Raw genomic sequence first — 23,101 nt, 5'->3', positions numbered from 1 at the left:
CTGTTTAAAGAAACTCATTAAAAATAGTATAGAAAAACTTAACAAATCTTGGTGAAAGCTGTTTAATATGTGTCACTTTTGTTCAACAAGAAGTGATGCTTAGAAGTTGTGACAACTGTGTGTCTAGTTTGTTCAACAAGAACTGATGTTTAGGTTTTATATGAGCTGTTTACTATGTCTGAAATTTGTTGAAAATAATTCATGTTTCATTTTGGTATCAGCTGTTTAACTTCAAGATTGTACAACATGAACCAATATTTAAGCTTGGAAGAAACTGTTTAACATATCCATAGACTTTCCAACAGCAACTGACAATGTTTTATCACTTTTAATCTTGATGATAGCATAATTTCTGAGCTGTTTAACAGGAACTAATATAGAAATGTATCACGTTTAATCCTGTTAACAGATGGATATGGTTATTTAGCATATTTCAAAATAGTTTAACAGGAACTAACATGAAAATGTTAAATCGTCAATAACAAGTAGTTACACACAACATTATTTCTTTCAATATGATATACATACAGATTCCTTTTCAACTCTTTTCCCATAAAACAACAATGACGTTAATACTACCAGAAAACCATTCTTTGATACATTGTAATGTTTTTCCAATTACTGATGTTGTGAACATTGGGTGAGACCTCTTCTTCTTCAACAATGAGAAAATAACTTTTCTTGAATTATTATGTAGTTGACAGCTGAGAGCTGCTTGAATGATGCAATTACTTACTGCCTTCTGCAGTCGTTAGGTTTTCCACCTATTAAGGTAAAAGGTAAAAAAGTCAGTCATCCTGGTCCAACTTCCACTATAGTACTTAAGTTAGATGGCATCGACTACAAGCAATCTCCCTTAAAAGAATGGGAAGTTTCACTGTTCCATTTGTCACTATCAACTCTCCAAGAAAACTGAGAAAAGTGAAGGGGAACAGCAGTAAAAGAATGACTAGGTGCATGCAAACAGGTAAAAGAACCACTACTGAAGAGAGACAGGTTGTGATCTGAGAACATATTCTCCATGGAACATTCTTTCACATATATATTAGTACCACCTCACAGGGAAAAGTGTCCATTAAAATCTCCCAAGATGAAAAAGAGAGATGGCAACTGCTCTACAACAGCATCAAAGTGTGACTGTCTCTCCAGAAGACAAGAGGACAAACAATGATGGCATTCTAGTTACAGTTGGTTGTTGATGTGTGTGTGTGTGTGTGTGTGTGTATATTTTTATGTACATATGTAGATATTGGTCTATATGCCCTATCTACAATTTTGTGGTTACAAATGAGTTATAAAATCTGTCCAGTTGATGGTGAGAAAGTACATAGTTCATTATATTTACATTTATACATCACTATTGCTTGCACCTTTTGATCCATTTTTCACCCATTCTGGTTTAATTTCCTACTTCCTGTGCAAAGAGTATACCTGTTCCAGAAGTACCCCATTTGTGTGCTTCATTCATCTCAGAGTACAGCTGTGCATCTAAACTGACCCTTCTACCTTTTCAGAGTGGAAATAATACCATATCAGAAGTTATTTTTTAATACCAAAATATAAATTTCCCATAGGTAAATCACACCCATCCTCCTCATAGCCAGTGTTCTTTTAGACCAGGCCAATTCTTGAAAGAAAGGATTAAGGAGGAATAGTAGAGGGAGAGAGATGTGCCACTACTGGTGGAGAATAGTCACATGATATGCACATGTTCAGAAAAAGCATAAACTTGATAGGGTATAAAGACTAGTGCACAGATTGCAAAATTTTTTTTTAGCAATGCTTAGAGGGCAAAGATTAATTGAGAAAGCTTTGTATGATAGGAGGTAGGTATCTATCAAAAATACATTTTAAGCATAAAAGAGTTAACACTTGTATCTCAGCACAAGAGATTTGCATGTTTAATAGGTTCCTAAAATATGTAAGAGCTTCAAGTTTTTATACACTAAGAATTTAAAGTATAAGAAGAATTTTTTTCTTTACAGAATTTTGCTATTGAGATCCTGATTACCTAAATCAGCCATATGAAATATCTTGTCAAATCATCCTAGAAAACGATAAAAATATGAAAGAATAGAAAGAGCTGTTCCATACAAAAAAATATTTATATCATATGAGTTTTGAACTACTAGTTTACCAGCAAATGTAAGAATGAATATTTGTTTGGCACATTCTTCAGAATGACACTTAAGATGATTTAAAAATGCCACTGAATCAGTAAATTGTTGTTGCCAGTTTTTCTATTTATATTAAGGTACTAAATTTGATTTCAAAAATGGACACAATTTTCACTGAAGTTGTGGTGTTTGGGGAACAATATCAGGATGCTTTCAAACTGTAAAGTAGTGTTTCTTTTATCATGCACTAGGGTTTCATACCTTTTTTTTTTCTTATAACATGAAACAAATATTTTGTTCTTGATGTGAAAATAAGTAATTGTATCTCCAATGATGGTGTGTCTTATCATGATTTGTCAACATTTCAGAGATTGTTGTGAGAAGAACGTAGTCCAGAGAAAATGATTTATCAATCCATTACATTATACAAGTATTGACTGTGTAGGCAAGAATTTGTTTTTTAATGATCTTAGTAAATCTTCTATACAACATAATCCAGAGCTGGTGCATAATTTGATAAAACTAGGAAAAGTCTGTTGTCTCATTGTTGCCATCCCAATTTCAGAGGATTTGGATCTTTTGGATGCAAGACAGGACCTTGTTGCCAGATAAATTTCAGTGCATGAGCACTAGAGATATTTTGCAGCCAGACTGTCAGTGTTGGTGGGAATTTCTCCACAACTTGGTCAGTTTTCAGTTGTTTGAATAAGTGCCATTGTAAATCCTTTGCTTTCACAAATTTTACACCCTTAGAACAAAAAACAAGATTATATAAGAATTTTTCACAATCATCATAGACTTCTTTGAAATGTTTATCTCCTATGCAAAGACTTTATATTGCATGGATGACAGTTGTCTTTGCATTCACGTAGGCAGAAAAATAAGCTTTCTTCCCTTTTCAAAAATATGTTTTGTCATATCACAACCATTCAGAATAGGTTAATTAATCAAAGCAAATGCCATTCCTTCACCAAGTTTATCAAAGACCAGATGCAGTTTGATGGTATGATAATGCTGATTTGTTCCGGTGATTGAGAAAACACTGGGACCAACTTGTGGTGTTCTGTGTGTGGACAACAACAAAATATCAGCGTTATGTGAATAAAGATGAATTTCGAGAACTTTACTTTCAGTTTCAACAGTGTGGAAAATCATAAGAGTATCTTCTTCTTCCTGTTGCCAACCCTGATTCTCCCTTGAAATTGTTCATTATTTGCCATGACATTCTTTCTTGTAGCAACCATAAAATTCTTTTTCACTTTGCTTTTGTTAATCAAAGTATTGATAAATACAGGGTAAGTGAATCTTTGATGCTGTTGCTTGCTAAAAAAGATATCTAGTCTTTTATGGGAGTTGAGTGTTGAACAACGTATGATTTTAATCCCTTTGAGTTTTTTCTACATTTCCCTGGTTCTTTTTTTCAAGAACAAAACCTTGGTGTACTTGTCAAATACAATCTTTACTTGTTGATATTCTCTGTTTTACTGTGAACTAGTTGATCACATGCTTCACAAAATTCTTAACATGTTCTTAAGTTTCTCACAAATAGGAGTTGATGTACAATGACCATTTCATCAATAACCAGACATGTTTATTTTGTCTCAGTGTTGTTGCTATTATTCTCTTCAAGATTCTCCAGGAGATATATGATCTAGTTATTATCATATGTTGGATGAATTGATCCATTTGGTTAAACATATGTTCTTGTGAAAGTGAACTTATGGAGTCCAATAACATCTTCTAGGTCAACCCTCTTATGAGCAGATCCTGTTATGATCAATGGTTGAGCAAACAGAGATGTGATTGCATTCCAAGTAAACGTTCTTATCCATCCTTCACATCTTTTTCAGTAATCCAAGTCATGAATTTGACCTTAAGACAGCTTGTCCCAAATGTTTTAATTTCAGAAAAGGTGTTCTTTCACATTTGTTATATGTATCATGGTCAATATGTTCCTTCTTGAATGTTTGTGTATATGATTTCCTTGAACATGTGACCATACAATGTTTTTGTCCCTTCATTATGCTGTATAGCAGAACTAGCAAACTGCTTACTTGTAGACAAATTGGTTTTCAGCTTAACTGTTGTTTGATCTTACTGACAAGTTTTTGTCTGAGAAAGGAAATGATGTTCTGAAGACTCATCACTGTTAGCAGATCCAATCAAATGTACACATTCAACAGAAAGGTATGCCAATTCTGGTGTAGTAATACAATATTTAAATAATGTCTTTGTGTATTAGATTATTCATTCTTTGCCTTTAGTCACATTTGCTGATGCTGAACTAGTAAAAGAAATATTGATTGTGGTCTCTGTTGGAGAATTATCATTCAAAAATAAAAGATGATATTCTTCAAAAGGCAAATAATTTGCAATTAAGTTAAAGAACAATTGTTCGCAGAATGCTAAAGTTAGTGACAGACATAGAAAATCAGTTGCTTGAACAACTAAAAGCCAGTTTGTATTTTTCTTTAGCATTAGATGACTCAACAGATGTTAGTGACACTGCACAGTTGATATTTTTGGTTCGATATGTAACTTCAGATCTTCAAGTGAGGGAAGAAGTGTTTGGGAAAATTTTTGATGAAAACTCTCATCAATTTTTACATTGAAGGTTAGTTAAAATGCAATTATTTTGATTAAACTAACATTTTTCAATTTTTCTTTTTTGAATAGTGTGGCCAACGTTGTTTTCATTAGCCACTATGAAAAATAAATTGCCCACTCCTGGTCTATACCAATACATGTAAGTGGTATGCTGTTTCTAGCATTAACTGGTAATGGTAATTCCTCCAAAATTAAATTCCTTGTGTGTTACCTAGCTGTTGATTTTGGGCTTCATTTTTTTCATATTTTTTACTAAATCCAGAAACAGAATCTGGAGTCTGAAGAGGTGCTTGTAACTGAACTGTGAGAGCTTATCTATTGAAGAATCAAGTCACCATCTAAACTAAATCATGTTTTTCTGAAAATTGGGATTTTACATCATACATGTCCATCTTAAAGTCTGGAAAATGTAGGCTTGTTTTGGGCTTCGGGTTACCCTCAATTTGACATTGGGAACACCTGGATGAGAGACAATGGAACTTTTTCAATTTCGTTTGAAGTCACACTTTGCAAATTAAGTTGATTGACACAGCGTTTACTTGTCCTGATCTCTGAAACACACTAATAGCCAAACGATGAAAGCTGTTCTTTCCATCTGTGGTTTCCACCTTCTCATTAATTTTATCTGGGGATGCTCTTATGGTTCTGTTTTATAACATTCCAGCTGGAACATACATTTCAAACATCTTTATGATTTAAGACATTGTTACAGCAAGTTTACTGCAGATTTTTGTGACACTGTCATATGAAATTCCAGCTAAAATCTTATGCAACATTGACACTGCAGTATCACTCTTAAAGTTGTGGTACATATACAGTGACAGTCCTGCAGCAAAGGGATTCTCATAGACTGTGTGAAATATTGATTTGGGCATTTTAGACAAAAGATTCACTTGCCATTCAATCAAGCACTGTTTAATAAGTGATTGAGACAGGATAAGGCAAGATGGATGCAGCTGTTCTGCTTTTTCATTGTTGTTACATGATTGGTCCCTTGTATGATTCATCTGATTAGTATAGTTGTTTATATAGGCAAACTCTCTTTGACAGAACCAGTAAGGATTCCACTGAAAAACCAAGGGTGTTTCTTCCTGAATTGGAAGATGGCTTTCCAGATGATTTTGGAGTAATGAAATATTGTTGTTATCTCACTAAGACTATCCCTCTTCACTACAGCATTGTTTATGGCTGAATGACCTGCCTTTGTGGAATGTATGGCTGCTGGTTTTCTACCTCTGGCCTCAGTGGTAGAAATGATTGATATGTTCTTTTTCACTGTTTCCATCAACTTATAATGGGATATTTCTTTGTGCTAAACACCATGATCTTTTATTATATTGTTGTGTATGTCAGAAATATCTTTCACTGTAAAAAATCCTCTTATATTGATTTTCTGCTAAAGATTAGCTATGAATACAATTTCAGCTGAAATTAACTGGATGATATTCTCATTAGTGTAGATGGTCTCCTTGCTACAACTCTGTCCCTTGGGTCCTTGTACAAAATGTCTCCAGTATAATTTGACAACTTTTGTGGGACTTATATTCCTCACATGAAAATCACCCTTGGGTTATAGGTCAGCAAGATTCAACTTCCAATACTTTTTGTCACTTTTGTAAACAGGTTCTTTAATGGACTGTCTTATATCTTTACTCCTGCAGGTACAAAGTTTTTTTTGCTTTATGAGATGTATCAAGTTTATATTCTTGACAATAGAATCACAAATCTTGACTGAATGCTCAAACATAGGACCATGTAAGATATTGCATAATAGTTTCCAATGTATTGGCCTCCAATGTACCAGGCCCACTCATTAATTTAGGCTGTCCATTACTGTTATTGTTTGATAATACATTGCCATCTTTCATAGCAGTGTAATTTTGGTAACCTCTGTCTATTTTTTTCTACATGTTGTTCATGTCTTACTTTGCTATAGCATTTTCTATACAACAGAGCATTGTTCTCTTGGAGTGCATAAATCAACAAATCAGACAGTTGCTGACTGAGTTCAATATTTTCAGAATATTTAAAAGAAGCTCTCTACTTAACACTATCTAAAAAATTTTCCAGTTAAATCTAGATCAGAGGAAATTGTCTGTTCCAATATAAATTTTGTCCCCCAGGCATTTTAGGCAGTGCTTCAAATCAACACTTGTCTCTGTCTTTATTTCCAATGAGAGTTACTTGACATATCTCTAGATTACTTGGAATAAGAAGGCTTAAAATTACTTACTCATTTAATAGATGCTTAAATAATTTTAACAACAAATACCATAACATTTTATCAGAATTATTTCTCAACAGATGAACTTTTATCGATATAGAAATAATGTTAGCAGCAGACATTATTGACAAAGCCATGGTATCTCCAGGGATACATTGAAAAGGCTTCACTTTTGGTATGCCAAATTAGTAAATCTTTTGGCTAGGGACTCTAAATTTCATTTTGTATGTGCTTGGGTCTAATCAGTATTTGTACTGACATATATATAGACATTAATCCTAATTTTTTATTTCCATGCAAATGGTCTAAAATAGCTGAAAATGATAGCCTCTTTGAAATTCAAAATGGGTGCCCTAAACAGTAATAGAAAAAGTGGTAACAATTATGTGCTAAACGAGTATGCTATTTAAATTATTTGTTGTTAAGAATCTTATAAAAAAAAAATCAAACCTAGAATTTGTTACATTAGCTGGGAGACTATATTTATAAATTTTGTTTTATATGAAAAATAATTGTCTTGCAATTAATGTTACATTGTAATTTTTCAGAATTTACACTTACAATAAAGTAATTTTAGGTGTAATCAGTTTAATCCTACCTGAATGTGATTTAGGCTTTAGTGAATATTTATTCTGTGATACAGATTAGACAATGATTAGGCACATTATTCTCAGAAACCAAATAAAAACTCCTTAGAGATGATTATATTCTCAGAATTTTTAGAAATTTCATAAATAATAGAAATTTGTTTATGGAACTTGCAGACAACTGAACAGTGTTGCCACCAACCCAATATTCTCATTAGAAGAAAGAGTAATTACAATGTACAGGTAGAAAGGTAATTATTCTCAGGAAAACAGAGCAAAGTACAAAGCAATAAACACCTTGGAAATGTAAAAATGAAATATTTTCACCCAAGGATAAATGTAATTTAGTCTAAAAGTACATAATTTTTGAAATATGTGACTTAAAAATTGGCTTTAAATGAAATTATTAGTATTACATCTTGAGAATTGGTGTAAACTGAACCTGAAATGCTTTAGCTTTAAACTTTATAACAGTTTATCTTAGCTTGCAATTTAGTGTAAACAAAATAAGATACTGTCCTGTTTTGAATTGTATAATATTAAAAATAACCATAAAATTATAATTTGAGGATTAATACTATCCAATTTAGAAATATTTCTGTTTTAAATTATGACTCAAACAATGGTCTTAAAATGATGATAGCTTAATGAATAGTGTAATCTAATCCAGAAATATTCTTTTTTTAATAACTGTATGATATGAACATTGGCTTCATGGCTGTGCTAGTTCATGACATATCCATTCTTTCAATAGTGATGTAATATTAGTAAAGCTTTCATTATATCTTTCTTGACATACAAAATTCAAAATGTAATATTTTATTAGCATTAGGAACTGTATGTAAGAAGTGTTAACTTATTATCTTAATTTTCAAACTATACGGTATTTTCTAAGATTTTAGTCTTTATTTGCCTTTAATGAGGTGTATGCGATGTGATAATATTTTCATCTGTTTTGAGTGTCACATGAATTCAAAGTTTTATTATTAAGTAGTAATTTCTTAAAGTACATTTTTCTCATATTTTTCTTGACTGAGATATTCTCTGTACACCTTTGTCTAGCGTGGCATAATATTCATGTCCTGTATTATCATATCATATTTACATTGGGTTTTAGTTTAGATTTAATGTCTCTATTTATATGACAGTATCGTGGTTCCACCATCGTAAAAGAATTGAAAGGGATGAAATTCATACATGAACCCCTACAAAAACTTAAGAGAGACTGCAAAAACACATGAGGTCTTATTGTCCATTTCTTGCACAGGAGTGAAATTCGCTGATGCCCTCACTAAGGTATGGTATCTTAAACACAATTTAAAACATCAGCAGTTTGGAACAACTAAAACTTTCTCATATGGTAGCTCTTATTGCAGAGTAAAAACTTCCTGTAATTTCTAATTTACTTTATAGATCCATGAAAGACCCAGAATTTTATTTTAAGTCCACCTAGTAACTGGATTTACTATTTTGTTTAATTAATAATCAAAATGTTGAAGAAATTTGTTGAAAAGTAACTTCCCTGTGGTTGAAGACAATTATTTTCTGTATTAAGTAGTTGTTTTTTGAAGTATGTCTTGGTTTATATGCAATCAAATACAAGTTCAAGTTAAGAGTATGTTCAAATGAACTTTGATTAGCTGTTAGTGAAATATATTCACTTGGAAAAATATTCATCAGTAAAATCTAAAAAAATATGAAAAAGTTTATGATATGTAAATAAATATAATATTTACACATTTTTGTTAAAAACCTACAATGCAAATCACATGCTTTCTTTCATGTACTTCTTAGATTTTTCTTGTATACACTTTTTATACTTATTCATATAAAATATTTAACATATTTTACCCTTAGCAAAACATCTGTGATCATCAAATTCAAAATATTTACTGTGCATCTCAAGAACCAGATGACCTCAGTCATATAGCTTGTATTGTGAAAGAACACCAGACACACTTTCATTATTGTCATGCCTTTTGTGCTAAGAATGTGGTGAGTATTATGATGGATCTAAAAATATTCTAAAATATTATATGTAGTTACTTGGGGAAGTACCAAGCTTTTCTCATGTCATTATATTGATATATTGGTTGTTTTCCCATTTGTTACCAAGTTGAGAAGTTCTCATTAACACCAACATTGGAGCACCCAACATAAAGCTGGTTATGAAAATAGCATGCACTTTGTAGGTTGAAACCAACAATCTTGAGTGACGGCCCCTGTGCAGTTTTAAACATAAAGCATTTCTGGATTAAGATATTTTCTGTTATATTACCAACATTTTTAATTAAAAACATTTCTTCCTCTTGCAGTTATAGCAGTCACATACACAAGGATATATAATATTTTATTGTAGATAAACACAACAATTTAATTCTAATGTCATCATCATCCTGTAATTAATTTAAAAGTAAATCATTATTTTTAAGTTTTGTTTTCTGTTAAAAAATACGTATACAGAAAACATCTCGTACATTATTAACAAGTGTGAAGCTCTAAAAAAGAATTAGCAATTGTTGTGGTTTTTTTTACTGTTACACAAGTAAACACAAGTGTTATAGAACAAAGGCACTGAAATGTTCCAGAATTAAACAATAACATGTACAGTATGGACTACAGAACATTAACAATTTTATTATTTTTAAACATTCCATATTAGTAAAGCAACAAATTTGTATAGTTAAATATGTACAATATTGTCAGATATCTAATAAACCAACCAAGACATTTAAAAAAGTGTTCATGTTCTTGAACTACCAACCATCAAGTTTAATATCTGAAATGTAAATATTTTATTTTTAAACTTACTGAATTATTCAATGACATCTGTTACAGAATAGAACTAGTTAATGGGTACAATTATCACTGAAGTAGAGATATTTTTAGGAGAAATCTGCACAGTGAAATAATAGTAGATGATAGATTTTAAATGTATATATGTAAAAGTCATCAGCAATTCTGATCAGCTATTAAAATGTTTTTTGTTTCACTCTTTCATCTAACAGATTTTATACTTATAATATTAGAAAGTATAAACTAGAAATGTTTAAAGGGTATCAGATTTTATCAGAGTTTTTCAAGAAGTCTGCTACCCAGAAATAAAATAATGGGATTATTGGTGCTGTACACTACAGTGTGATCAAGCTATTCTCCAAAGCTGTCTTAATCCTTTTCTTCCCTCTAAGCATTGTTTAAAATATATTTTTACAATTAGTGCACGTTTCTGAATATGTACACATCATGTGACAACTCACCACCTATAGTACTGTGCCATCTATATTGATGCAACTAACCTTATCTGCGTTTCTTGCTCAATGTGAATTTTCTTGATTGACATGCCATTCTTAAAACATGAATTTTCTAACCTACAGTAACAGTTTAAGAACTTGCTGATTTGTTGTTTCATTTTCTTTCAACAGTTTCATCTTACTTTTCTTCCATTCACTTGTAGGATGAATTTTAGATCAATGTATCAACTACTTAGATACTTGTTATATTATCTATGTTACTGTGGTTTCTGATATGACTTCCTTGGAATTGGTTTTGATTTTATCTGCAGAGGAGGTACAGATGTTAATTCAGAGGGCATTAGATTCATATACACAGCCAGCAATTTATTTTTTGTTTCAATATGACAGTGTTCTAAGAAACAATGGAATTAATGAGAAGTAAATTTGCAGATTTTTCTCTGATATCTTCTACCAGTTGTTATGCTGCCATGTCATTCACTTTGGTGTGTACTTTACATATCATTACTACAAGTAACATCTAATCCTTTGTTCTGAGTGGTATTTGTCTCTGTTAACTGTGTGCCTTTTGATCCTAATTTTCATCAGTGTAGGATGATGTAATTATGTGTCCTTTGTAGTCTTAGTTAATTTAGAGGTGTGGTTAGTTAGGTATGAATTTTTAATGTATTTTATAGGTAATTCTAGTCAGTTTACACATTCTTTGTGGACTAGATACATTTAGATGGTTTATCCATGAGATATTTATCAGTACTTTATGAACTGGGAATATTTCAATAGTTTACACATTACACATCTTTATTAATAGTAATTTTGCATTCATTATTCTATCTGATTATTTTTCATCATTGTTAACTATATACTTTATCATCCTGATTTTCATCAGTGGGACATAAAATCTTTTGATTTTTTATGCATTTATTTGTTTCCCAATTGTGGGCTTGAGTCTTCTCACTTTTTTTTCATATATGCTTTCCTTTCAGCATTCTTAATTCTTCACCAATGCTATAAGAATCCTACTCTGTGTAGGACATTGATGGTATGGTATACGTTTTATAAAACTTCAAAGGGATACATGGAAGTTATTAGCCCATCAAGGATGTCCCTTCCAACTCCTAAATATAACCACCCCTTACTATTAATGTATTCATCCAATTGTTTCTTAAACTCAGTTACATTTTCTGCCTCCACCATCCTTGAAGGGAGCTAATTTCAAAAACTAAATGCGTTTGAAAAGTAATACTGTCTAAATTGCTAGTGACTCCTACTCTACCATAATTTGAATTTTTGACCTTTTGTCCTATTGTTTTTACTGCTAGACAAAAACGTTTGAAGAATCAATATTATCAATACCATTAATAATCTTAAATACCATAACCAAATCCCATCTGACCTTGCTTCTCTCCAGAGAAAATAAATTCAGAGATTTTTAGTCTGTCCTCACAGGACAATTCAACCATCCCAGGTATTGTATCAGTGTCCCTTCTCCAAATCTCTCTATCAATTCAATGTTCTTGAGGAAAAGATACCAAAACTGTACACTGTAGCCTAAATATGACTTTGCAAGAGATATACACAAAGAGCAAATAATATCCCTTGTCTTGTATTCAATATTTCTATATTGCTACCCAAAATACTATTAATCCTATAACTAGCTATCATACTCTGTTTAGATTGGTTGGTTGGTTGATTTAGTGTTTTATGATACAAAGCAGCTAGGCTATCTGTGCCAAACTTCCAGTAAAAGGTAAAAGCAAATTCAGTAAAATTTATAAAAGAAAATTAGGATAAAACAAAACAAGGTTAAAAAATAAATAAATAGCATAAAACCAATGTTTACATCTAGTCTACAACGTCAAGAGAAAAACTACAGTAAATAAAGTTGTAAAGGACTTTCTGTAGCATGACTGTAATAATCATAACTCATCAGGAAAACTAACACGTAAGTACAAAATCCACCGTCAGTCACCTGAAGTTGGCCTTTTCATTTCTGGTTTTGAGTTACTTACTGTTACAGTCAGTTTCTAATTTCAAATCGAACTAGATGAACTGTGATTTTTAAAGAAGAACCACATTAAAAAGGTGTAATGTATAAATTAAAAAACTTAAATGGCATTAAAAAGATTAATGGCCCTTAAAAAACTAAAAACATTACCAAGGTGGACAGCATCTCCATCACAAATAACACTGCCTAACGTTATGGACAAATCTTGGGACAGAACATGCTTAAAATGGTGCCATCGTTGTGAATCATAATGATGACAAGAAAGTAAAATGTGGCTTATTGTTATTGGAGTGTTACACAAACTACACACTGGGCATCAGTTCCCGACAAAAGAAAACGATGAGTTAAAAAACTGTGACCAATGTGTAGTCTAGTTAGAACAACTTCCTCTTTCCGATCCTGATGGGAACAAGATGGCCAAAGTCCAATATACATGTAGGGTTTTATTTCAAAAAGCTTGTTTTCGCGTTGCTCACCTCAAGTCGATTGCCAACTGGCATGGAGCCGAGCCTTGAATTCAGGACTGTAGTCCATGTATGGGACAGGCACAGCGGTGATAGTGTCAGAGCAGATAGGCTTAGCTGTTGTGTCAACGAGCTTGTTCCCACGAATACCAACGTGGCTCAGTATCCAGAAAAACTGGATATAAGTAGATGTTAAAGAGAAATGGGCCAGTCGGTTTTGAATATCAGCGAGAACAGAGTGTGAGCCAATGTGAAGCGATTCCAGGGCCAGTAGAGAACAAAGCCAGTCAGTATAAATCGTGCAGTTCGAGTACCGCTTAGCTTCTATGTGATCCAGGGCAAGAGAAATGGCATATTGTTCAGCAGTGAACACAGAAGCTGTAGAGGGGATTCTGCGTGCAACCACCAAACCATAACAAACCATGGCAGAGCTCACACAGTCACCTGATTTCAAACCATCTGTATAAACAGGAATGGAAGGATGGTTCAAAAGATGTTCAGCATATAGCAGATGGTATTTCCAATCGTGAGTGTCTACTTTTCTCAGATGACTTAAAGATAGGTCACAATTGGGGTCTGTAAGAAGCCATGGAGGGATAGGCTGACCAGTGGATACAGTAATGTTATCCAAGGACAGACCCAATTCATCTAACTGCACCTGGATACGAAGGCCAAAAGGAGCAATGGCAGACCATCTGGTTTGGAAAAGCATGGCCCATCGAGGAAGGAAAACACAACCTCAGGTGGGATGCTTCGGTAAGGAACGAAGTTTTGAAGCATATAGTAAAGACAGTTGCAAATGGCAGAGGTGCAAAGAAGGTTCATGAGACTCGATGTATAAGCTCTGAACTGGGGAAGTGCAGAAAGACCCAGTGCATAGCCGAAGCCCTTGATGATGAATATGGTTTAGCATCTTTAAGGCCAATGGTCTGGCAGAGCCATAGATCAGTGATCCATAGTCGAGTTTCGATCGAATAAAGCACGATATATCTTTAGCATAGAACGTTGATCCACTCCTCAAGTGGTGGTAGAGGACACAGAGGATGTTCAGTGTTTTTGTTCATTTGACCTGTAGCTTGATGTGTGGTATAAAGGTTAGCTTACGGTTAAAGATAAGCCCCAAGAATTTAGTCTCAGAGACCACAGGCAGCACATATTCACCGATACAAAGTTCAGGATCAAGGTGAATACCCCATTGGTGGCAAAAGTACATGCAAACAGTTTTAGAGAGAGAGAAGGTAAAGCCGTTTGCTGTGGTCCACTTCATTAGACAATTGATGGCATTCTGTGGCTGCTGCTCAATATACCTCATATTCAACGAGTGATATGAGATGCAAAAGTCGTCGACATAGAGATCGTTTGCAACAGTGAGAGGGAGTTGTTCAGTGATGGCATTAGTCTTTATACTGAAAAGTGTGACACTCAGAACACAGCCCTGAGGGACTCCAAGTTCTTGCAGAAAAGAATGGGAAAGTGTCAAATCCATACGAACTTGGAATCTCCTGTCCATTAAAAAATTTGAATAAAAATGGGCAAATGGCCATGTAACCGATTTATATAGAGGTCTTGCAAAATGCCATACCTCCATGTTATATCATAAACCTTCTCAGTGTCAAAGAATTTTGATACAAGTTGAAGGCTTCTCTGATTGACATTTCAAGTCAAATCAGGGGGTACATGGTGGAGCACTGTTGTCAAAACCCACACTGGGTGGGTGAGAGGAGGTTGTTTGATTCGAGAAACCAAACAAGGCGAGCATTAACCACCCTCTCTAAGGTCTTACAGAGACAGCTCATCAAAGCAATTAGATGGTAGTTTGAAGGAATCTTGGGATCCTTCCCAGGCAGGACAATAGCTTGCCAGGCCTCAGGAAAACCATTCTCCTGCCAGATCCAGTCAAAAACAACCAGAAGGATAGCAAGAGAAGCAGGAAATAGATGGTGCAGCATATCTTAGTGTATATCATCAGGTCCAACCAATGTACTGCCAGACTGATGAAGGGCCAGTTTGAGTTCCACCAGTGTAAAGGGACAATAAAAGTCATAGGGACAATCAGCTCAATAGGTAAGAGGTGATTGCTCTGCCAGAGTTTTGATGGCTACGAAGGTGGAAGAAGAGGCAGAAGTGCTATATACTCGGCAAAAGCTTTCACCTATAGTATTAGCAATGCTCTGGGTATCAGTTACTTCCTGGCCATCGGAGAGCAAGATTGAGAGGGGAACAGAGTGATATTGCTCACTGACCTTTTGAATCTTGTCCCAAATGACTTTGAAATTGGTGGTGTAAGATATGTGGGTTGTGAACTTAATTCAAGATTCCTTCTGTCTTTAATGTCTTACCCATCAAGCATGTGCATGGGCAGGCTGGAAAGTGATGCGGTTCACGAGTGTGGGACATCTATGTAAAGTATTCCAGGCTCGTTTTGAGCCTTCCATGCCATGTGGCAGGCAGGATTCCACCATGGATGAGGATACAGTGGAAAACGTATAGAGGTTTTAGGAATACATTGAGCAGCTGCTTGTATAATACAGTCAGTTACTGCCACACAGCCATCTATTGATGGCTTACAGACGATGGCAAGATAAGGTTCTGTAAGAGCAGTGAAAGAGGGCCAGTTTGCCTGATCCAGCTTCCACCATGGCACATGGGTTGGGTGGCATTGACCACAGCCAATCTCTCTCAAGGTTATACAGGAAAATAATCACTGCCTCATGGATTATTGTCAACCCTCCATGAAAAATTGGAAAATAATGAAGGGAAGTAAATTTAGAGATCAATAGCAGTAAAGGACTGAGTAGGCACATGGAAATAAGTAGAAGAACTAGTATTGAAAAGAGAATGGTTGTGATCAGAGAACATACACTCTACACAGGGACCCCTCCTATCAATACCAGCACTTCCCCAGAGGCAATGATGTCCATTAAAGTCCCCCAGGATAGAAAAGAGAGACAGAAACTGTTCAATGAGAGCATCACTGTCTGATTGATCATATGTCTCTCCAGGTGACAGATAGAGAGAACAAACAGTATTGGTATGACCCAAGGAAACACGAATGGCTACGGCCTCCAAGGATGTGTCAAGTGGCAAAGACAGGATGGAACATGCTGATCAACCAACAGTGCCACTCCTCCATGTACTCATCCATCACACAGCTTGTCATTTCTGTATAAAGAAAACTGCCTAAAAGGTGACTGTATCGGCAGGTTTCAGAAATGTTTCCTTAAGGAGAGACAAACAGGATGGTAGGAAGCAATCAGTGTTTTGATTTAATCTGGATTCAAACGTAAACCTTGACAGTTCCATTGTATCAGGATGGCCATTTTTATTTATGTATTGGCGAATTTGGCAGGGAACCCTTCGGTTTACGACCACGTTTTTCTTTACTTTCCTTATTTGAGGGAGATCTATCAACCTCCATGGATCCTGCCCAGGGTCGATTGGGCAGGTCTTTGCTGTTGGAAGGGGATTCCTGAGACTGAGAACGTGAACAAATGATTGCTTTGCATCTTGGGGTGAGAGAGGAAAATGGATCCGAGAAAATGTCTTTATCTGGAACCAAAGGATGTGGAACTTGGGGTTTCATGGAATGTATAGAAGGGACATAGAAAAGTCCTACACTCTAAGTAAAAAGTAACTAAAAGGAAGAGTTCTACACTGTAAGTAAGAAGTAACAAGAAACAAGAGCCGTACACACTGGATGAAAAGTAACTGGACGGGAGAGTCTTACACTCTGGATGAAAAGTATGTGTGTGTGTGTTTTCTTATAGCAAACCCACATTGGGCTATCTGCTGAGCCCACCGAGGGGAATCGAACCCCTGATTTTAGCGTTGCAAATCCGTAGACTTACCGCTGTACTAGCAGGGGGCGATGAAAAGTAGCTGGAAGGAATAATCCTACACCATGGAAGAAAAGTAAGTGGAAGGAAGAGCCCTACAGTCTGGATGAAATGTAACTGAAAGGAAGAACACTACACTTTGGATAAAAAATACATGGAAGCAAGAGCCCTACACTCTGGATGAAAAGTAAAGGAAGGAAGAACACTACACTCTGGATAAAAAATACATGGAAGCAAGAGCCCTACACTCTGGATGAAAAGTAACTGGAAGGAAGATCACTACACTCAGGATGAAAAGTGATTGAAAGAAAAAGCACTACACTCTCAATGAAAAGTAATTGGAGGAAAGAGCCCAACACACTGAATAAAAAGTACTTGGAAGGAAGATCACTACACTCTGGATGAAAAGTATCTGGAAGAAAGAGCCCTACACTCTTGATGAAAAGTGCCTGAAAGGAAGAGCACTACACTCTGGATGAAGTGCAATTGAAAGGAAGAGCTCTACACTCTAGAAGAAAAGTAACTGGAAGGAAGGCCCCTACACACTGGATAATAAGAACTGGTAGGAAGAACACTACACTCTGGATGAGAAGTAACTAAAGTAACAAGAAGGAAGATCCTTACACTGAGTAAGAAGTAACTAAAGTAACAAGAAGGAAGATCCTTACACTGAGTAAGAAGTAACTAAAAGGAAGAACCCTAAACTCTGGAGGAGAAGTAACTGGAAGTAAGAGCCCTACACTCTGTACAAAAACTAACTGGAAGGAACGGCTCTACACTATGGATGAGAAGTAACGGGAAGGAAGAGTTCTACACTCTCAGGGAAGTAACTAAGAGGAACAGTCCTACACTCTAAGTAATAAGTAATTACAAGGAAAAGCTCTACACTCAAAGTTGGAAGTAACAAGAATGAAGAGCCCTACACTCTGGATGAAAATTAACTGAAAGGAAGAGTACTACAGTCTGGATGAAAAGTAATTGTAAGGAAAAACCCTATAGACTGGATGAAAAGTAACTGAAAGGAAGACCCACACATTATGGATAAAAAGTACTTGGAAGGAAGAGGAATACACTCTGGATGAAAAGTAATTGGATGAAAGAGACTTACACTCTAAGTAATAAGTAATTACAAGTAAGAGTCCTGAACTCTAAGTAAGAAGTAACAAGAAAGAAGAGCTCTAAACTCTGGATGATAAGTAACTGGAAAGAAGAAGAGCCCTACACTCTGGATGAAAAGTAAGTGGAAGGAAGAGCTCTACACAGTATAAGAAGTAACTGAAAGGAAGAGTACTACACTCTGAATAAAAACTAACTGGAAGGAACAGTTCTACACTCTCAGTGAAGTAACCAAAATGAAGAGTCCTACACTGTAGGTAAGAAGTAATGAGAAACAAGAGCCATACAGTCTGGATGAGAAGTGATTGGAAGACACTCTCATTGAAAAGTAAGTGGAATGAAGAATCCTACACTCTGAGTGAAAAGTAACTTGAAAAAGTGTCGAATACTCAGGGAGAGAAATAAGTAGAAGGAAGAGCCCTACACTGTGGATTAAAAATAACTGGACAGAAGAGCCTTACACTCTTGATGAAAAGTAACTGGAAATAAGAACTCTACACCATGATTGAAAAGTAACTGGAAGGAAGAACACTACACTTTGGATGAAAAGTAACTGGAAGGAAGAATCCTACACTCCGAGTGAAAAATAACTTGAAGAAAGTGTCGTACACCAAGGAAGAGAAATAAGTAGAAAAAAGAGCCCTACACTATAATAAACAAATAACTGGAAGACAGAGTTCTACTCTCTGGATGAAAATTACTTGGAAGAAGAGCACTACACTCTGCATGAAAAGTAATTGGAAGGAAGAGCCCTAAACTCTGGATGAAAAGTAACTGGAAGGAAAAATCTTACACTCTGGATGAATATTAACTGGAAGGAAGTGCTCTACACAGTATGAGAAGTAACTGGAAGAAAGAAACCTACACTCTGAGTGAAAAGTAATTGTAAGGAAGAGTTCTACCATCTGAGTGAAACGTAACTGTTACTGAAACGAAGAGTTCTACACTTTAAGTGAAGTAACTGGAAAGAAGAGTCACACACTCTGAATGAGAAGTAACTAGAAGGAAGAGTTCTACACTGAGTGAGAAGGAACTGGAAGGAAGAGATTTTACCCGAAGTTAGAAGTAACTTGAATGAAATATCCCACATTCTGAGTAAGAAGTTACTAGAATAAAGAGTTCTACACTTTAAGTGAAGTAAGTCGAAGCAAGAGTCCTAAACTCTGGATGAGAAGTAACTGGAAGGAAGAGTACTACACTCTGGATGAAAACTAAGTGGAAGGAACAGTACTACACTCTGGATGAGAAGTAAGGGAAGAAAGAGTTCTACACTCTCAGTGAAGTAACTAAAACGAAGAGTCCTACATTCCAAGTAAAATGAATTGTCTTCCAAATAATATTACATTATAATTTATCAAAATTTACAGTTACAATAAAGTAATTTAGAATGTAATCAGTTTGGTTTTACCTTAATATGAATTAGGCTGTAGTAAATATTTATTCTGTAATATGGATTATGTAATGATTATTCAAAATGTTTTCAGTTTTATCCTCAAAAATCAATTAAGAAATATATGATTAATTTTCTCATAATTTTATTAATAATAAAAGTTTTTACGGAACTTGAAGACAAGTTTAGCTCCTTTGTTTTCAGTTTTCGACCCTTAATAGGCTTAGCCTTGTTCCCATGGCTTATGTCACAGAATTTGAACCATTTCTTCGTGTATTTTTTTTTTCTTTCTTTAATACAATTTTTGCCAAATATGAAGCTGGTTGAGAGACACAAGTAATTAATTCATAACTAAGAAAATCAGGAGCTTTGTAGTTATGGCCATTCTAAGTTAAATATTTCCAACCAATTTTTGAATTTAAAGCTATCAATAACCTGAATCTGAACAAACACACTTAGCAAGGGTAAAATACATAAAAAAATTATTGCAAGCTAAAATTAGCATGAATAGTAATTTCCAAACTTTTGCACCTATTGCTGGTTCAAACAAAGGTATTCTTTCTTCTTGGTAGCCAGTGTTCTTTGCAGTCATCTTTAACAGAACAAGACTGTGATGCTTTATCTTTGAACATACTGTACATCAACAGCTGAACCATAAATTAGACACATCTAACATTTCTCCTGTTCTTAAAAATGATCATAAGAATATAAACATTAAACGAAGCTGTCATTTCTGTTAGAAAAGATGATTACAGGAATTTTAAAAACAAAATATAACACTTCACTCAGTGCTCTTTCTTATGTAGATAAGTTACAGCCAGCTCTTATGATTGATATACGTTCATTCTAGATTAAGGATTTCATTCAATATATTAATGGGAAACAAAATGTTAGGATGGATGTAGAACTTCTGAGGAATGGTAAATGAAGGCTTATATTTGATTATTACGAGATGGTTGCATTATTAAATCATGCTTTATAGAAAGTCTTATAAATCATGCTTTGTAATATCAATCAACAGAGCTTATAATTTTATTGCATATCGTAAAAAATAGATAATGAAGTTAAAATGTTTTTATGCAGTTGCATATTTAGTCTTTAATCTTTAATTGGCACATTTCATTCAATTATATTACTGTGTTATAATATTTTCTGGAATTATCATGTTACTAAATGTCCTGTTAAAGTTAACAGTATAATTATTATTTTCAATTTTTCCTTCCCAAAACAAAAGTGGATAGTTTTGGATTAGGTCTGTAATAATTTCAAATTAAATATCTCATACATTCACAATTGACAACATACAGAAACAACTTTTTGGTTTTGACAGAGAAGATAAGCATGATATGAAAAGGTGTTCTGCTGGATGTAACTTGTAAAAATCATGTTGAATAAAATGTTCTGCAAGCTGATATTTTCCTTCTATTAATCTGGTGTTCTGCTTTAAAAAAGTGTCAATATTAAAAAAATTCATAGACAGGTAAAAGTAAAAATTCAATTACAGCATCACACAGTAATGTTTGTTTGTAAAACCAGAAACTTTTATCTCTTTGCTTGACTTAACATTTCGTCTGTATGACACCCACTTTTCCATATTAAACATTTGTTATTGTTTGTTTGAGAAAGTAAAATAAGTCACAGTGATGTTGCCACAAGTTTCTTAATTTTAAATTATATTTTAAATGTTATTATAAAAAAAAATTTTTAAATACATATGACAGTCAATCTTGAAACATCTATAAAAAATATTGTTATTATAAAATGGCCATTTTGTACGTACATACATTCTACAGGGTTACTTAACATACACCCAACATGTAACAGATAGTCAAATTTGTGTGTGTGGGTATATATATACATATATATAACATTAAGTGAGATCCAAAATTATAGGAACCATTGTGTTCTGTAACGATAATGGTGTATAATTTATACATTATAATAATAAATAAAGTGCTTTTCACTTTCTTCTGTGCTGTACTTACTATCAATAGTAGTACTACCAACAGTATTAAACTTACAAATTACATGTTACATCAAAAGAAAAACATAGTGTTTATTACAACTATGACCTAAATGTGCGTCTTATGCACACTTTTTTTTTTTTTTCAGTGATCATACTCTTAATGTGTAACCCAAAAGTATGGTTTATAATCTTAAGAGACACTAATAATATATCATAAAATGTAGTTTCAGTATACATTATGTAATAATACCAATACATACACCTTACTTTTGGAAATAAAAGCTTCAAATCAATAATTAATGCCCCAGTTATTTTTAACATGTTCTCCAAATTGATCATTATTTTGGGCATATTTGCATGTTACATTTTTCCAAATTTAATGAAGATAAAACAAAAAATTATAAATTCATACTCTATACCACCTTATCAATCACATGCCACTGTTACAGGCACTAGATAATGGGTAATTACAAAAGTAACTTATTTTCTCTTCTCAGAAACATTTCAGACACAATAACGTTACTAAATTTAACACCACTAGTATTGCATGTTACATGTATAATTTCATGTAATATAATTTAAAGATGTATTATTATTTTAGAAAAAACATATAAGGGTGAAGACAGTTTGCAAAACAGATATTTATTGCACAGGTTCAAAATTCACATTCTTCTTCAGCAAAGTCTGAAAATATAAAATAAACTAGTTTTTGTGTGTGGCCTCACACTGCTAGAAACCAGGTTTTTTTTGCCCTTGGTTTGCAGACAATAAATGGCATTAAACCTTTTTCCATTAAATCTGTTTAGGTTTTTGAAATTTTACGAAAATGTGTTGTTTTTTTCAATAAAAACACAAAACAGGTTCTTTGTTTTCTTATTCATATGTTTCAGCTTTCATAATTTAAGGAACATAAGCACAAAATTCGCAGTCAAAGAGAACAAATTTTTCACTTCATACCATCTTGTCAATCACACATCATATTTACCATCACTAGATGGCATATAATTAAAAAAGTTGTCAGAATTTATTTTGTGCACTATAAATATATAAGTTTACACCAGATTTTTTTCTATTACAAGTATATATATTTCTGGAAAAGATTTAATTTGCATAAATACTATTTTAGAAAAAATAGCATAAAAATGCACCTCTTCAATAATTTAGACTAAGACCGTTGACAAAACGCAAATATCTTATATAGAAGGTTTGATAACCAAATTTGCCCTACTCATCTATTCAATTCTCGAAAATACTTACTAATGTACACAAACTTCACTAATCAACGTGGTTTTAACCAATCGAAAGCTTAGAGTGCTACTAAAAAATAATTTAAAAATCGTTCTTTCCATGCTGGTGTTCAAGGGCCAACAAAGGAATTGGTAACATAAAAAAATTAATTTCATAACTAAACGTGATAAATTATAGTAAAAAAATTTGGTATTGATATAATAAGGAGATAAGTTTTAAAAACTGTTCAAGGTGGCTTTTTCACAAATTAGTCTTAAGGTACCTTCTTTAAAAAAATGATACATTATATT

General features: G+C 33.8%; 1 protein-coding gene across 4 annotated transcripts in view; it reads left to right on the top strand.

Moving 5' to 3' along the window:
- The window catches only part of LOC143238566 (ankyrin repeat and sterile alpha motif domain-containing protein 1B-like), a 37,473-nt gene extending 16,706 nt beyond the window's left edge, over nucleotides 1-20,767 (top strand). For 3 of the 4 annotated variants that reach the window (XM_076478911.1, XM_076478913.1, XM_076478912.1), the window contains exons 3-5: nucleotides 8,684-8,831; nucleotides 9,393-9,530; nucleotides 20,170-20,759. In XM_076478911.1, the coding sequence (XP_076335026.1) occupies nucleotides 8,733-8,831; nucleotides 9,393-9,530; nucleotides 20,170-20,211 (279 nt within the window). In that variant the 5' untranslated portion in view covers nucleotides 8,684-8,732 and the 3' untranslated portion in view covers nucleotides 20,212-20,759. Of the gene's footprint in view, nucleotides 1-4,592; nucleotides 4,732-8,683; nucleotides 8,832-9,392; nucleotides 9,531-20,169 lie in introns of all 4 variants that reach the window. The other variant, XM_076478914.1, reaches the window with a different exon arrangement.
- The last annotated feature ends 2,334 nt before the right edge of the window (nucleotides 20,768-23,101 follow it).

Source organism: Tachypleus tridentatus, chromosome 13 (assembly GCF_004210375.1).
Source record: "Tachypleus tridentatus isolate NWPU-2018 chromosome 13, ASM421037v1, whole genome shotgun sequence".
NCBI lineage: Eukaryota > Metazoa > Arthropoda > Merostomata > Xiphosura > Limulidae > Tachypleus > Tachypleus tridentatus.
The sequence above is the reverse complement of the archived record's forward strand: the minus strand, read 5'-3'. Positions and strand labels throughout refer to the sequence as shown.